General features: G+C 40.1%; 2 protein-coding genes across 2 annotated transcripts; one reads left to right on the top strand and one right to left on the bottom strand.

Annotated features, from left to right (window-relative positions):
- The first annotated feature begins 2,165 nt into the window (after window positions 1-2,165).
- On the top strand, window positions 2,166-5,430 carry LOC140883739 (uncharacterized). The gene is made up of 2 exons (XM_073290322.1): window positions 2,166-4,830; window positions 4,924-5,430. The coding sequence occupies exons 1-2, from the start codon at window positions 2,262-2,264 to the stop codon at window positions 5,343-5,345; spliced, it is 2,991 nt and encodes a 996-aa protein (XP_073146423.1). The 5' UTR covers window positions 2,166-2,261; the 3' UTR covers window positions 5,346-5,430.
- Window positions 5,431-15,507: 10,077 nt separating this feature from the next.
- LOC140877620 (uncharacterized mitochondrial protein AtMg00300-like) lies at window positions 15,508-17,169 on the bottom strand. Its single transcript, XM_073281158.1, has 2 exons — window positions 16,822-17,169; window positions 15,508-15,612 (listed from the first exon to the last, which is right to left on the bottom strand). The coding sequence occupies exons 1-2, from the start codon at window positions 17,167-17,169 to the stop codon at window positions 15,508-15,510; spliced, it is 453 nt and encodes a 150-aa protein (XP_073137259.1).
- Window positions 17,170-17,381: the final 212 nt, after the last annotated feature.

The following is a 17,381-nucleotide window of genomic DNA, read 5'->3' on the forward strand; positions in this document are numbered from 1 at the left end:
CTTGATGTAGATGGAATATATCCCAAAAACATAACCCAATATTAAAAAACAAAGTATTAATAAAACTTCACATTCCTTGCTTAACTCACTATTAGAAAAAATTAAACTTATAATACCATTCCTTAAATAATAAAATATTGCCCTTAAAAATTTCACTTACAAATTTTGTTTTTTATATATTTCAATTTTCATCAACTAAACTTTTAAAAAAATTTAATGTTTTAAAATATCATCAAAATATTTTACTATAATATATATAATATTGGAATTTAAAAATATTTGATTACCATAATTTTATTAAATTTTGAAATAAAACACAAAATATCCTAAAATTTAGTATTCAAAAATGATTTTTATAATTTTATATTTTATGCTATATCCACCTGCGATGAATAAAATAAATTTTTTAAGATAATAAATATTAAAATTAATTTCTATTTAATTGTTTTTTATTTTGAGAAATGTTAATACACAGAAAACTAAATTTGATAATAATATTTTAAAATAATTTTTTTAGTAGATATCTATGTTATAAGATATATTATAATTAATTTATAATTTTAATTTTTAAGTAATAAGAAAAAAAATTATGAAGAGAAAATTAAAATAAAAGATACAAAGCATAACACTTTCAAAAAATTGAAACAAACTAATTAAAATGAAAATAAAACGATTTCTTGTGTGTAGAGTTGTCAGACGGGCCAACCTATGGCGGGGCGAGCCGGTCCACCAAAACCCACCGTTTGGCGGGTCAAGGGCAGGCTTGCCCACCATCTCTGTGGGCTGAAATTCTTCAATCCAACTCAACCCAAAGTAGGTTGCGGGTTAGGCGGGCCGGCCCGCGGGTTGGCTCACTACAAATAAAAATAAATAAAATCATTATAATTAATTATAAATTTCATAAATGTCATAAATATTAATAGAAACATATTAATAAAATGTTTAATTATTGATTTCATACGTCTAAATTTTATATAAAGTAATTAATACAAAAAAAAAATCACAACTTTTATTAAAAATACATATATCACAATAAAAGTAAAAAAAAATAATAATTCTCCAGGCCCGCGGCGGGCTAACCCCTGCGGGTCACGGGCCTTAGCGGGTCAGCCCACCTAGGCCCACCTTTAGTTGGGCTGAAAAAAATTCAACTCAACTCACTTAAATTATGTGGCGGGGTGGGCCGACTCGGTGGGGCTAACCCACATTGACGGCTCTACTTGTGTGTGCCTTTTAAATTTTATGAACAAATTTAACAATATTTTTGGACAATTAATGTTTAAGATAATTTATTTTTAAAATTTAAACAATGAGTTTACCAAAAATAAAATGAATCAATTAAAGAACATAATTGGCAATATTTGTATATAAAACCTAAAAATCGTCATTAATCTTTAAGTCCATTAATAATGAGATTTACAAATGATTCTTAATCCTAAATTTTAGAAGGATTATAAATTTGTACATGCTGAAAATAGAAAAAAAAAAATCAATCTCAAATTTAATCCATCAAACTAAACATATTATTATTATTTTATAACCACTTCATATCCTATCAAATTATATTAATAATTGCTGGGTGTCAAGTTGGTGGAGTAGGTGAACTCTTGGCCAGAGGTCAGGAGTTCGATTCCCCCTACCAACACTTTCTTGGAGTAGCCTGTCACACACGGCTTGCCTAGTGTGATTTATCTGGCTAACCTAGTTTGCAGGCTATTGCGTTAGTCCGGGGCTTTACCTAGTGCGCACCAAAGGTAGCGATTGCGGGTTCACACGTCACAAAAAAAAACATTATATTAATAATCATATTTTAATCTATCTTTGCACAATCTCATCTATCAAACTAAACGCAACCATATTATTTCTAAAATATAACGAGATATCATTCGCGTTCTCTAGTTTATTTTCCAAAACTACATTTCATTGAATATTTCACGAAAACACATCCAAATTAAATTGATTTTTTGCTAGAGCAATAGTTCTACTTTTTGTTTAATTATAATGTCATTATACACCTAGTTAGCTAGTTGCCTAGTTGGTTGTCCACTCACACCATGACCAAACCAAGATCATTAAATTTCTGGTTCTCTCCTCAAATCATACCTTTATTGAACTCCACATTACCACCACCATTTCATTTGCCAAACTGGGCACCACACAAAATCTCAAAATTTAATGTTTTGATTTGCTTAGGCAAGTGAAGAATATGTAGCACTCCCAATGTTGGAGGAGATTAGAATCATTTCCTCTCAGCTTGCAGCATGTTCTTCAAGATACTTATTATACTTGTCACGCTGCTACGTCACCCCGCCTCGATGCTGGGGAAAAGAGAGATCAGGAGCCTTCGTCTTCAGGGGTACCACTCTCTAGACACGGATAAAGCCACTCTACTCAAATTTAAGGACGGGCTGACATCCGACACAAGTTCAAAGCTGTCGAATTGGGACGAGGGAACATATGTTTGCAACTTTACAGGCGTGGCGTGTAGTTGGAAGGGTACGCTCCGTGTGATGGTCCTCAGAGTGACTAATTTTGGCCTTCTGGGAAAGCTTTCACCCATTCTTTCCAATCTAACACAACTACGCTATCTCTACCTTGATAACAACCAATTCTTCGGCCGCATTCCAAGCGAACTTTCCTACCTCAGCAAACTTCACGAGCTCAGCCTTAATGGAAACAATTTGCAAGGCCAAATACCCACATCCTTCTCTTTTCTCTCACAACTTAGACTCATCTCTTTGTACCAAAACAATTTGAATGGCACCATACCACCATCGTTTTTTGCAAACTGCACCAGCCTTAAAAATGTAGATTTTTCTCAGAATGGCCTCACCGGATACATCCCATTCGAAATTGGAAATTGTCCTAACATTTGGAACTTGAATCTATACAACAATTTACTCTTTGGAAAAATCCCTGCCTCTTTGGGAAACCTCACGGAAATGTACAGTTTAGATATTACCAACAATAGTATTTGTGGCGAACTCCCTTCCGAGCCACTTTCAAAGTTCCGGAACTTGATAAGTCTTCACTTATCAAGCAATAAAATGATTAGCCACGATAATAATACTAATATTGATCCCTTTTTTCATGCACTGGCAAATTCCAGCGTCTTAGAGGAGCTACAATTGACCAGCATGAAGCTTGGAGGGAGTTTATCAAGTTCCATTGCAGGGCTTAAGCACGTGAAAGATTTGCAACTCCAAGAAAACAAGATAACTGGCCAAATTCCTCCACAACTTGGGAACATGTCAAATCTGACGTTGCTGAATTTGTCATCCAACCTTTTATCTGGGATTTTTCCATCCGAAATCGGTAATTTGTCCAAGTTGCAACAGCTTTCTCTATCGTTCAACTTCTTCACCCGGATCCCCGCTGCATTAGGCCGGTTAACTAAGCTGGGCTTGTTGGACATGTCACACAACAATTTGTCCGATCAGATTCCAGAGGAACTGGGAAACTTGTCGATGATAAATTTTTTATTCCTCGACAACAATCTTCTTTCAGGAAATATACCTCGAAGCTTAGGCAAATGCACTTCTCTGTCCAAAGTTGACTTATCACATAACAGATTAACCGGAAGGGTCCCTTCGGAGATATCGCAATGGCATGAAATGAGAAGGTTTCTAAATATGTCACATAATAACCTTGAAGGGCCTTTGCCAATTGAACTAAGCACGCTATCAAGTGTTGAGGAGATAGATTTGTCATTCAACAACTTTAGCGGCAATCTCTTTTCTCAGATTTCAAGTTGCTATGAGCTGAATGTGTTAAAGTTATCGAATAATTCTATCCAAGGGAATCTTCCGGACACGTTGGGTAGTCTCAAGAACCTTGCAAGTTTTGATGTTTCGGGAAACAAGATGAACGGAACGATCCCAGATAGCTTGAACAACATCAAGACTTTGACCTTTCTTGATCTTGCGGATAACGATTTTTCTGGAATGATTCCCTCTGGTGATGTCTTAAAGTCCTTCACATATCTATCTTTCATAGGAAACCAGCATCTCTGTGGGTCGATTCCAGGCATTCCGAAATGCAAACATAAGCTACGGCTTCTGCACTTACGCCTCTTCCTGATAATCTTCTGCATAGTCATATTCATATCAGGATTCTTCTCCACAGTCTGTTGCTGGATCGGATGTCAGCGCCTACGAGTCATCATTTTATCAAGTCAAGAAAGAAAACAGAGAAAACAGGCGCCTGATCTGTCACTAAACTTTCCTAGAATGACATACAAAGAACTTTTGGAGGCCACTGGGGGATTCGATGATCAAAGACTCATCGGTTCTGGCAGCTTCGGTCACGTCTACAGAGGAACTCTGCCTGACGGAACACAAATAGCTGTCAAGGTTCTACATGTACAAACCAGAAATTCAACCAAGAGTTTTAACCGAGAATGCCAGGTCCTGAAGAGAATACGCCATCGGAATCTGATAAGAATCATCACGGCTTGTAGCCTGCCAGATTTCAAGGCACTTGTCCTGCCTTACATGGCGAATGGAAGCTTAGATAGTTGTCTATATCCTCAAACAACCAACAGTTTACGAACAGGATCCTCTGGTTTGAACCTGATCCAAAGGGTGAACATTTGCAGTGATATTGCTGAAGGGATGGCCTATCTGCACCACCATTCTCCAGTTAAAGTCATACACTGTGACCTAAAGCCGAGCAACGTTCTTCTCAACGATGACATGACAGCATTAGTCTCGGACTTTGGGATAGCAAGGTTGGTTATGAGTATCGAAGCAGAGAACGGTGGGGTTGTTGAGAACACAGGCAATTCCACAGCAAATATATTATGTGGATCGATCGGATACATTGCACCAGGTATAGCTCGTTTTTCCGGCCTTTTGATGTTCTATGTTTATTGGCTTCATGAGTATGTCCTATGTGTTATGATATTTCATTTTTGCATTAAAGAATACGGGTTTGGATCGAACACATCAGTAAAGGGTGATGTTTATAGCTTCGGAATCTTGGTTCTTGAGATGGTGACTCGAAAGAGACCTACTGATGACATGTTCAATGGAGGGCTGAGCCTGCACAGATATGTGAAGAATCACTACCACAGAAATACCGAAAACGTTGTCGACCCTTCATTGCTAAGAGCACTCAGAGATCAATCCTCAGAGGTGAAGAGAATGTGGGAAGTGGCCATAGGCGAACTAATTGAACTGGGAATCCTTTGCACGCAAGAGTCGCCTTCGACTCGGCCCACCATGCTTGATTGTGCAGATGACTTGGATCGCCTAAAGAGTTATATGAATGGAGACACTACGGCTACATTTGCCTCCTCGCTTGGAATAACATCTTCCACGTATAGTGATTACAGCATAGTATGAAACTTGTAGTTTTACATTCATTTGATTATGGCTTTCCGATCCGAAATGTTAATATATATATATATATAATAAATTCGTGAGATACTTGCTAAGTTTGAATATCATTCATATCAGATCAGAAGTTTGATCCGCATAATATGATTTGAAAAAATGAGTTATATGTTATACGTACTATTAGACCCTATGGGCCTGTTTGATATGGGTCATAACCTCATGATTAGCAAATAATCTGGTGTTTGTCTTGAGTTTTGCAATTGTTGGGATAACTCTGGGCCCGGCATAAATCTACTGTTTGCGCTTGAAAAGGACGAAAATTGAAACACACGTCGAAGCAGGTATTCTTAATCCTATTCGCTACAGTAACCGGGAAATGAATACAAAATGACCATTTTCTCCCTCCTTATTACTTACCAACCCCAATTCAAACTCTCTCCGACGACACACACACACTCCTGCAGACTTCACTACGAGACTCTCTCTCGGTTACAGATCTGGAGCCATTTCAGATGTGGACATATCTCTTCACATTTTGTTTTGGAAACAAACTAAAATTAATCAAACAATTAAAATTCTTTAAACTCTTCGCTTCAAAAGAAGCCGACCCGGTGGCGCACATCACTGTCGTTCTCACGTTCTCAATTAGCTCCTCCGTCCTCGCCTCTTGCAACAGTATCTCTGACAGCTGCTCCGTACTCATCACCAGCCTCACCTTCCAAACGCCGCCGCTCTTAAACCTCGAGAAAACCTCCCCCTCCGAGTGCACTTTAGGTGAATATTTTCTGATGCTCTTTAGTTTCTCCTGTTTTGGTTGAATTCTTCGTTGCCTTGTTTTGTGAAGTGTAGCTTCGGGATTTTCTTGTACGTTTTCATATTTCCCTTCAATTCCTTTTGTACAAATACTGGAGTTGAAGTCAATGCGTGCATCAAAGATTTATTTGGATACTTGTTTCGTGTTTCCAGTTTCCAAATTGAATCAAATGAGGTGGGTTTGAAGGGGAAGAGAGTGTATAATGATGAAGATTTTGATCTGTTTGGATCATTGAGACATTGGTTTTATTTAAAAAATAAAATAAAGAAAAAATAAATGATATGTAATAATAGAAGGGATGAGGGGTATTTTAGTCTAATGAAAATTTGTCCACACTTTTATCCTTATCATAAAAAACGTACCAAACAAATTAAAGCTTTATAAATATATTTTATAATTATATTGAAAAAATATACTTATCCTATAAATTATCTTTACATTAATAATTCAATCACACGTATCAAGTATAACCTATGTAGTTAAGTGACGAAGTTAGTTTAGGCAATTGTATATAAGTTTTCTCAGTTGACCTTTCTCTCTTCCAACCCTAATAGTACAATGAAAGTTATTTATATAATTGCACGTTATTTTTGAAATAACAAAATTATTATAAATTTATTTTAACTGAAAGAACTTTTTAAAAGTGCGTTTGAAAATATTTGACCATTTTATTTTAGGAAAAAAAATACATATACTGCTGTTAAACAAACAAAAGCAAAAAACTGACATAAACTAAACTGAACAATTAACATACTACTGAAGTGAATTAACTTGGTTCATGATCTAAACAAGATAAGTTCTCAACCGAATGAAGTTAACTGAATGGAATTCCTTTACTGGATTTAATCCCTCAACTGTACAGGCTTCGGAACTGGATGTTGTTGGTTCCAGGTGCGGCATCACGAGATAGAAACTATGTAAATTGAAGAATAAATAGACAGCAAAATTTACGTGGAAAACCCCCAAAAAATTATTCGGGTAAAAACCACGGGCAAGACCAAAAGATTCCACTATAATATTTGAAGAATTACAACCTCTCTCTATGTTTTCAAAGAGACACACTCTCTTAATACAGGAAAAAACCTATCTCACAAATATTATAGAAATACACTCAAAATTACTTGAATGCTTTAAACTGAGAAATAAACTGTAGCGACCCAGCCCGGATCCGCTACCTAATCAGAGTTTAGGAGCATAATTAAACATGCATTAAATAAATCGCTGCGGAAGACTTAAATTTAAAACAGACCGGCAGAATACAACCGGATAAATAAATTCGATTATACAACCCAATCGAAATAAATAACCCTAAAGGCAAAACCTACAGCTAAATCCTGCTGTCTTCACTGGTCACTGGCTACTCCAAGCTCCTGGTGCCCAACCATGCACCTATAACTTCCCCGTCGAATGGGGTGTCCAGACATACAGAAACACTGGACGTGAGCTCTAAGCTCAATACGAAAGCAATGATATATATAATATATGCAATACATAAATGACTTTAAAATCAGGGTTAAATCACTTTCTCTGGGCGCCTGGAATACACAGTACCGGGCTAGAGAGCGACTCCGCATGGTACTCGTATATTCCCAAGATACGAATCCTCAGGAAGAATCGCCTCGACTGATGGAAACTGTCATGACTCACATCATCCCGATGCAGTCTCCGTAAAAACATATGCATGTGCTAAAGCCGTAAAACATGGTAAAACATATAACACATACTCATGCAACACATATAATATATATCATGCTGGCCATCTCAGTCAGTACTAACGTACCTCACTACAGGCAAATCCTAGCAGTCCCACTCTAGGTTCCAAGCCTATCAACAACTCTACAATGCAAATATCCATGCATTATTCATTAAGCTCTAAAAGCCTTAACTAAGCTATTGCATACTCCTAAATAATTTAAGGAGACCATAGCTATACCTGCGTCCGTCGTCAGCCCACTGATGGAGACTATCCCGCAACTAGGGCACACCCCTGCTGCAGCTCCACAACTTCGAGCACTGCTCCGCTACACGAGCACTGCCCCGCTACTATGTCAGACACTGTCTGACTATACTTAAAATATATTTCCTACTCCAACTCTAAAATAAGAGTACCCAAAGCCCAAAATAGAGCTACTAGGACGAAGGAGAGGAATTCGGAATTGGCAAGAAATGGGGAGCTCGGACCCTATATTTATAGACGTCGATCGGAAGCTTCGTTCCTCGATCGGACGTTCCGTTTCGGCAGATCGGAAGCTCCGTTCCTTGATCGGACGCTCCGTTCGCCACGTGTCAATTCGGTCCACATGCAACCACACACTTGTCACCGACAGCCATCGGAAGCTCCGTTCTTGATCGGACGTTCCGATCGTCGATCGGACGCTCCGATCCTAGATCGTTGCTTCCGATCCCACTCGAGTCTTGGAACCCTCTAAACCAATTTCGAGTGTCCTGGATCCATTTTTGGGCTCCGTTAATCCTCCTAGAATTTCCTTAATCATGTTTTACTTAACCCAAACATGATTACATGATTAATTACTCATTAATCGTTAATCACGGATACGGGTCACTACATTCTCCCCCCCCCTTACAAGATTTCATCCTCGAAATCTAGGGTAACACCTCGAGAACATAAATACAGACACTTGCCCGAGTGTCTAGTCGAAATAGCTTCCGACATACTCAGACTCTTGTCGAATTATATGCAAGCTGCATAAATGCTAAATCACAATAGCATTCTCCGAGCTGGAAACCACTGCATTACTTGATGACAATTAACCTTGCTTGACACTAACGTGCCACAGCACTGATACGTCCTTCGTCACAATCACGATCTTACTGATCACGAAGGATGCAACAATCCACTTGATCAAGATTATTATCCCAAGTAAAATCTAAAACTGACTAAGACCAAGTCATAACCTGACTGGCTTACGATATTCGTCGAATCACTAAACAATTCTAACCATCCACTGGTCCCCAAAAGTTCTCAATGCCCAACACCTCTAGTTAGGAAACACTAATCCCAACACTGTGCCGACACAACAAATCTCTAATTCTCTTCAAGAGAATCTAATTGACACAGGGTTATACTGCAACATAACTGCTTAACATGATTCCATAGACTGATTATCCTTCCCATGCCTCACCGAAGCAAAACAGCTTCCCAAGGGCAACACTGGGAACTCAGACCATCCAGTCTAGTACAAATCACAGTTCATGTTTCTTAGTATAACTCAGCCATAGGTTATTCACCCAAGAATATCCAATCAATAGACATTCTCCCGATAGTTATACTTACTCGCAATCACTATATACAAATCAAGACTAAGGCAAGCTCCCACCAATATGTTCGACTGGGACATTCCACAGTACACAGACATATGGAAACGCTTCCTATACCGTCTCGAAACTCAACAGTTGCAAGCGTCTGGTATAACTCAACTCGGAGTCTCTGATGAAGCCATCATCGCATACCAACCTCCCAAGATTAAATACACTGATCCCGGGACTAAATCCCAACGGATTCTCAATAGTCAAATAGCTTCCCTTGCTGAACTAATCAGCCATAGCAATGAAAAGACTAATTCGTCGATTCCCTAGCCGATCCTGGGAAACACTTGTCCTCTAATAGCTGGTCACACAACGCTTCTGACTGTCGTCATAGCTGGAATGTAAAATCTCTGACAAACAGTCAGCACGGATGTGATTTACTGACTGAAAAAAACAAAGTTGCTGCATCGCTGTCTTGCGAAGTCTTCAATTCCCACAACAATCTTGTAGACCACTAAGCCGATCAACGACTGCTTCGATCATTTCCATGATCTCACGCACCACATGCTAAAATTTAGTGACACCCCTTGCTGGATCTCAAAAATAGACCCCAGCTAATATCACACCTTGCGATCATACAACTGATGTCCATATGAGTATCCAATCCTCGTTGGATCCCAAACTCCAATGATACACTTAAGACATCATCACAAAAGCACTATCCTGGAAGTTACCAATTCCTTCAGATGTGTCTCCTGTCAAGTTAACCCTTAAATTGACCCTTCAAGTCAATTGAAACTCTTTGGTGAATTCATCTCCGGCAACCTAGAGATTTCAAAGCACCACCTGCTCCTGCTCTGAGACTGTACCAAGTACTCATCTCTTAAGCATTTGAACGACAAAATACTATCCCAAGTATTTCTCGATTGCTACATCCAAATCATCATCGATTGGACTTACTAATCGACCTCGTCGATTTACTGATTGATACTCACACTTATCAAATCAGATAACCACTGATCGTCAACACCTAAGTGGCTCGATCAATTACTCTTGACTCGACTATCCCAAGTCTACTATTCCAAACACTGAATTACTCAAAACTCTCTGGTTTCAACAAACCCACGCTTGGTAACCGAACCATAGCTATTAGTAATCTAATGACACATCCTCGTGTCTTACTACTGACAGCTGCCTCGTACACTGACTTAACCAATCTAACCCTGACAGAGTTAATCAATATCCACTAGTAGTCATTAGCACAAATCCTGCGCCGTCTCAGCACTACTACTCGTTGTCTTGTTCACTCGAGATGAACATCAAGACAAACTAAGTCCAAGAAGCATAACTAATGAATACCAAAGATTTCCACAATCTTCGAATGCATTCCTGATCATATTCCTTGCTAAGAATGTACGACAATTCAAGACTTAGGGTAGCTTATCATGATATCCCACCTGGACAATCACCAAGGCTTAACGGGTATAGGCCACGCTTCCCTCAGATCTCAATAATCCTTGTACAATACTTATCATATGATCCAACACTTGATGAAATCAATCATCATGAAGTAGTCCTCGTATTCGAGTCGAAGTCTCGAAACTACATCCCATCCTGGATCCTAAATAATTCCTATCACAAGGAAACTTTATCCACAACTCTGATGACAACCACATGTCATTGCTGGTAGAATTTCATCCACCTACTAGATCCACACGTCTAGAATAATCCAAAGGTCAAACTTATCTGCTCATAGCACACACTCGTCAAGGAAATCCCTCCAAGACTGGTTCCTATAGCAGAACACTATTACTGATATCTCTGACACACCAGACGATATCGAACCATCAATATCAAACCTGATATCTAATCCAAGGTCATACCCTGTCGTGACTGTCACCAAATCCCTAGACTGAGTAGCCTTCCCACCGCCGTCTCCTGAAGCACAAGGGCTCCCAGGTAACCTCTGAAGTAAAAAGACTCCCAGAGTAACACTGGCATAGGGTCGCGCCCCATCACGTCTAGTCATGGTCATAGTCCACAACTCTTGGTATATACTCGACCTGTCATCCTGATGAAATCCCATCATCACAAGTCTCAACCTAACAAAGGTCAAACAGTACACTATTCTAAGGAAACAACCTAGAACAAAGCCCAATGTCCGAAAACGAACAATATTCCCATGCCTCTAGATGAGTCCACCCATCGCTGGCACTATTTTAGTCCACTGACTAACTAGGTCAATCCTAGGAAAACACTTAGACTAACCACAAGTCAAATAGTCACAGTCGGCCCACTCAAATCCCATGAGCTACTATAGTTGAACACTAATCAACTAAAACCAAGCCAACCTTAGCAAAAACATGCAATCATCCACGAATTGCAAAATAAATAATACATGCATCATTGTTTCAAGTTATGTACAATTTCTTGATTACAATCCCTGTGTAATACAATTACAGTATCCCGAAAATACAAAATGTAAAATCAATAACTTGAATGATACAACAGAATCTGATGATTTATTACAACTGAAACACTGTTTACAACTACAACAATACAGTATATAAATCATCGTACTAGTCTTCGTTCCTTGAGCATGAAGCTTCTAATCGACATACGCATCGATACAAGCATACTCCCGTCCAAGTCTCTCTACATGTCCTCCCGCAAAGAACTCCGGAGAAATGGCACGTGTTAGCTAACCAGCTATGCTCTGCGTCAGTGCATGTCAATCGACCTCTTATGCTCACGATCTACCGTCAGCTTTCTTCTTGCAACTAAATCATGCTTTTGAACATGAAGTTTCCCGTATGCGTACCAAAAGCATCAATACATGCATACCGGAAAAACCATGTTCTGCATGACAATCTCTCCAACTACGAGTGGAGAATCTCTTTGGACTGGAACCACATTTTTTATTACACACCATTCGTTCCAAAAAGCCCTCAGAGGTATCTGACGTGATATTCTCTTTCTTCTCTCCCAGACTTTTCCTGCTGGAATCCATATGTTCTTCGATCAACATCCCAATGCATCAGATGATGAACTGTAGTTAGCATATTCATGCTACTACCGGTGTTCTCATCACTGCTGCTTTCCTTATAATGAAAACTCCTGCCGCAGACCTTGGCAATGAAGAAAATTATCCTTAGGTCTCACCAATCCTACAAGGATAACCCAAAGTCTTAGTACTATATCTCAAGTCTCTTGCATGTATATGCTTTGATACCAATGAATGTAGCGACCCAGCCCGGATCCGCTACCTAATCAGAGTTTAGGAGCATAATTAAACATGCATTAAATAAATCGCTGCGGAAGACTTAAATTTAAAACAGACCGGCAGAATACAACCGGATAAATAAATTCGATTATACAACCCAATCAAAATAAATAACCCTAAAGGCAAAACCTACAGCTAAATCCTGCTGTCTTCACTGGTCACTGGCTACTCCAAGCTCCTGGTGCCCAACCATGCACCTATAACTGCCCCGTCGAATGGGGTGTCCAGACATACAGAAACACTGGACGTGAGCTCTAAGCTCAATACGAAAGCAATGATATATATAATATATGCAACACATAAATGACTTTAAAATCAGGGTTAAATCACTTTCTCTGGGCGCCTGGAATACACAGTACCGGGCTAGAGAGCGACTCCGCGTGGTACTCGTATATTCCCAAGACACGAATCCTCAGGAAGAATCGCCTCGACTGATGGAAACTGTCATGACTCACATCATCCCGATGCAGTCTCCGTAAAAACATATGCATGTGCTAAAGCCGTAAAACATGGTAAAACATATAACACATACTCATGCAACACATATAATATATATCATGCTGGTCATCTCAGTCAGTACTAACGTACCTCACTACAGGCAAATCCTAGCAGTCCCACTCTAGGTTCCAAGCCTATCAACAACTCTACAATGCAAATATCCATGCATTATTCATTAAGCTCTAAAAGCCTTAACTAAGCTATTGCATACTCCTAAATAATTTAAGGAGACCATAGCTATACCTGCGTCCGTCGTCAGCCCACTGATGGCGACTATCCCGCAACTAGGGCATACCCTTGCTGCAGCTCCATAGCTTCGAGCACTGCTCCGCTACATGAGCACTGCCCCGTTACTATGTCAGACACTGTCTGACTATACTTAAAATATATTTCCTACTCCAACTCTAAAATAAGAGTACCCAAAGCCCAAAATAGAGCTACTAGGGCGAAGGAGAGGAATTCGGAATTGGCAAGAAATGAGGAGCTCGGACCCTATATTTATAGACGTCGATCGAAAGCTCCGTTCCTCGATCGGACGTTCCGTTCCGGCAGATCGGAAGCTCCGTTCCTCGATCGGATGCTCCGTTCGCCACGTGTCAATTCGGTCCACATGCAACCACACACCTGTCACCGACAGCCATCGGAAGCTCCGTTCTTGATCGGACGTTCCGATCGTCGATCGGACGCTCCGATCCTAGATCGTTGCTTCCGATCCCATTCGAGTCTTGGAACCCTCTAAACCAATTTCGAGTGTCCTGGATCCATTTTTGGGCTTCGTTAATCCTCCTAGAATTTTCTTAATCATGTTTTACTTAACCCAAACATGATTACATGATTAATTACTCATTAATCGTTAATCACGGATACGGGTCACTACATGAACTATGTGTTGGGATGCTTTCTTCAGAAAGTGGGGAGCTCTATTTATAGAGCCCCCTCCGCGCACAAACATCAGAAGGAAAATTCTATATTGAATTTTCCTTCAATATTTATCGTACATTTGGCTTTAATGTATTGCCATCTACTGCCTCATTTGCCAACACTTGCTGCCACCTCCTGCCACATGCTGCCAACACTTCTTTTCTTTATTATTTTATTAATTTCTGACATTCTTCCACTTGGAGATTTCATTGAGAATCAAACACAGCTCCACATATCCTTTCAATCTTGCCATTCCCGCTGCTTACGTTCCTGCGAGGCCACTTGAGGATCTACACCATTCAAACTTCTCCGTGCTCACTGGCTTGGTCAGAATATCAGCTATGTTATCCTTCATATGGATCTTCAGCATGTCCACACTTCCTTCCTCTACTACTTTCCGTACAAAGTGAAATTGTACTCCAATGTGTTTAGTCCTGGAATGAAAGGCTGGATTCCTTGCAATGTGCAAGGCACTCTGACTGTCACAAAACAGAGGAATCTTTTCTTGTTTGTGCCCAAGCTCCTCCAATATCCTTTTAATCCATATTGCCTCCTTGCAAGCTTGAGTAGCTGCCATGTATTCTGCCTCCGTTGTAGATAATGCCACAACTGTTTGCAGTTTTGAAACCCAGCTGACTGCACCTCCTGCAACTGTAAATACATAACGAGTAGTAGATTTTCTCTTATCTGGATCACCTGCGTAGTCTGAATCCACATAGCCCCTGAGTGTAAAATCTGATCCTCCAAAACATAATGCAGCTTCTGAGGTACCCTTAATGTATCTAAGGATCCTCTTAACCGTGCTCCAATGCTCTTGTCCAGGATTTGCCATATATCGACTGACTGCTCCCACTGCTTGTGCAATGTCTGGTCTTGTACAAATCATGGCGAACATTAAACTCCCCACTGCTGATGCATACGGTACTCGAGACATCTCCATCTTCTCTGCTTCACTGCTAGGACACATCTCAGAAGATAACTTGAAGTTAATAGGAAGAGGGGTTGAAACTGGCTTACTATCTTGCATGTTGAAGCGTTGCAAGACTTTCTTCAAATAATTTTTCTGGGAAAGCCAAATCTTCCTGTTGCTTCTGTCTCGGTGAACTTGCATCCCTAGAATCTTGTTTACTGGTCCCAAGTCCTTCATATCAAATTCCCTAGCCAACTGTGCCTTCAATTCTCGGACCCGATCTTTGTTGGGGCCTGCTACCAACATGTCGTCCACGTACAACAATAAAATGATATAATCATCATCACCAGACCTCTTGAAATACGTACAAGGGTTTGCACTGAGTATGTTGTACCCAAGGCTCATGATATAGGAATCAAATCTCTTGTACCAACACCTCGGCGCCTGTTTGAGACCGTACAGAGATTTGTTCAACCTACAAACCAAGTTCTCTTTGCCCCTTTTTTGCAAAACCTTCTGGCTGGAGCATATAGATTTTTTCTTCAAGATTGCAATGAAGAAATGCCGTTTTCACATCTAACTGTTCTAGATGTAGGTTAAACACCGCACACAATGCCAATACTACCCTGACTGTTGAAAGTCGAACCACAGGAGAAAATATCTCATTGAAGTCAATTCCTTCTTTCTGAGCATACCCTTTGACAACCAATCTTGCACGATACCGCTCCACTTGGTTATTGCCATCACGCTTGATCTTATAGACCCATCTGTTACCGATAGCTTTCCTTCCTCGTGGTAGTGTAACAAGATCCCAAGTTTTGTTCCTGTCCAATGCTTCCAATTCTTCCTGCATCGCTGTCATCCACAGGGATACATTCGAGCTTTGAGTAGCCTCATGGAAACTCAACGGCTCACCATCCTCAATTAATAGACAATATGCAATGTTGCTTTCAGTGACATAATCTGAAAGCCAACCTGGTGGTCTTCTCTCTCGAGTTGACTGCCTTACTTTGGAAACCTCTGACTCAACTGGTTCTTGTTCCTCGTGCTCCGGTACTACTTCACAAGAAACTTAATCTTCGTCTGTATTATTTTCCACCTGAATGATAGTAGTTTCTGAATTCAGTGTGCATTTGTCTCCCTTCACTTTATCTTCCTCGAAGATAACATCCTTGCTGATGATAAGCTTGTGGACAGTAGGATCCCACAAGAGAAACCCCTTTACTCCATCAGCATAGCCCAAGAAGATACACTTTCTGGATTTGGAATCCAACTTCGATATTTCTTGTTCATTGTACATAACGTACACCGGACTTCCAAATGTATGTAATCGAGAATAATCAGCTGGCTTGCCAGTCCACACCACCATCGGAGTCTTCAAATCAATCGCCACTGAAGGAGAACGATTGATGATATAAGAAGTGGTTTTGACTGCTTCTGCCCAAAATGACTTTGGTAGACCCGCAGTACTCAACATGGCTCTTGTTCTGTTCAACAAAGTTCTGTTCATCCGCTCCGCCACTCCATTCTGGTGAGGCGTGTAAGCCGTCGTGAACTATCTTTTGATGCCCTCATGCTGACAGAATGCATCAAATTCATCACTAGTATATTCTCCTCCATTTTCAGTCCTCAAACACTTGATTTTCTTATCAGAATCAAGTTCAACCCGCGCTTTGAAAACTTTGAAGACTTCGAAAACATCTGACTTCTTCTTGATTGGATACACCCAACATCTCCTAGAGAAATCATCAATAAACGAGAAAAAGTATCTCGCTCCTACTAGGGATACCATCGGTGCTTTCCAAACATCAGAATGAATCAGCTCCAATATTCCTTTGCTCTTGGCATTAGACGTGCCAAACTTCAATCTGTGTTGTTTACTGGTAACACAATGCTCACAAAAGGGTAGAGTCACTTTTGTAAGCCCTGGCAACAGCTTCCGTTCAGAGAGAATCTTCATTCCTTGTTCTGACATATGTCCAAGCTTTCTATGCCACAACAGTGTTGATTCTTCTCCCGAACCAATTGATGCAACAGCTAGTTCCGCCTCTTTGTGTGTTTCCCCCAACAATACATAAAGATTTGCAGCAACCTTTTTCGCCTTCATAACCACAAGCGCGCCTTTCACAATTTTCATGATCCCTTTCTCGATACGGGTTTTGCACCCAATATCATCCAATTGCCCCAAAGACAAAAGATTCTTTGTCAGGCCCTTCACATGTCGTACCTCCTGTATGGTGCGAATAGTACCATCAAACATTTTAATTTTAATGGTACCGACCCCAGCGATTTCCAAGGCATGATCATTTCCCATGAATACTGATCCTCCTGAAACTGGTTCATACTGAT

The sequence above is a fragment of the Henckelia pumila genome, chromosome 2 (genome assembly GCF_033568475.1).
Source record: "Henckelia pumila isolate YLH828 chromosome 2, ASM3356847v2, whole genome shotgun sequence".
In the NCBI taxonomy this organism is placed as follows: Eukaryota; Viridiplantae; Streptophyta; class Magnoliopsida; order Lamiales; family Gesneriaceae; genus Henckelia; species Henckelia pumila.

Bases quoted from the DNA above. Each gene is read 5' to 3' on its own strand.
- LOC140883739 (XM_073290322.1), top strand. From the start codon at position 2,262: ATGTTCTTCAAGATACTTATTATACTTGTCACGCTGCTACGTCACCCC. The intron at 4,831-4,923 runs GTATAGCTCGTT...TTTGCATTAAAG, and splicing joins GATCGGATACATTGCACCAG to AATACGGGTTTGGATCGAAC.
- LOC140877620 (XM_073281158.1), bottom strand. From the start codon at position 17,169: ATGAAAATTGTGAAAGGCGCGCTTGTGGTTATGAAGGCGAAAAAGGTT. The intron at 15,613-16,821 runs GTATCCCTAGTA...CATCTAGAACAG, and splicing joins ATGTTTGGAAAGCACCGATG to TTAGATGTGAAAACGGCATT.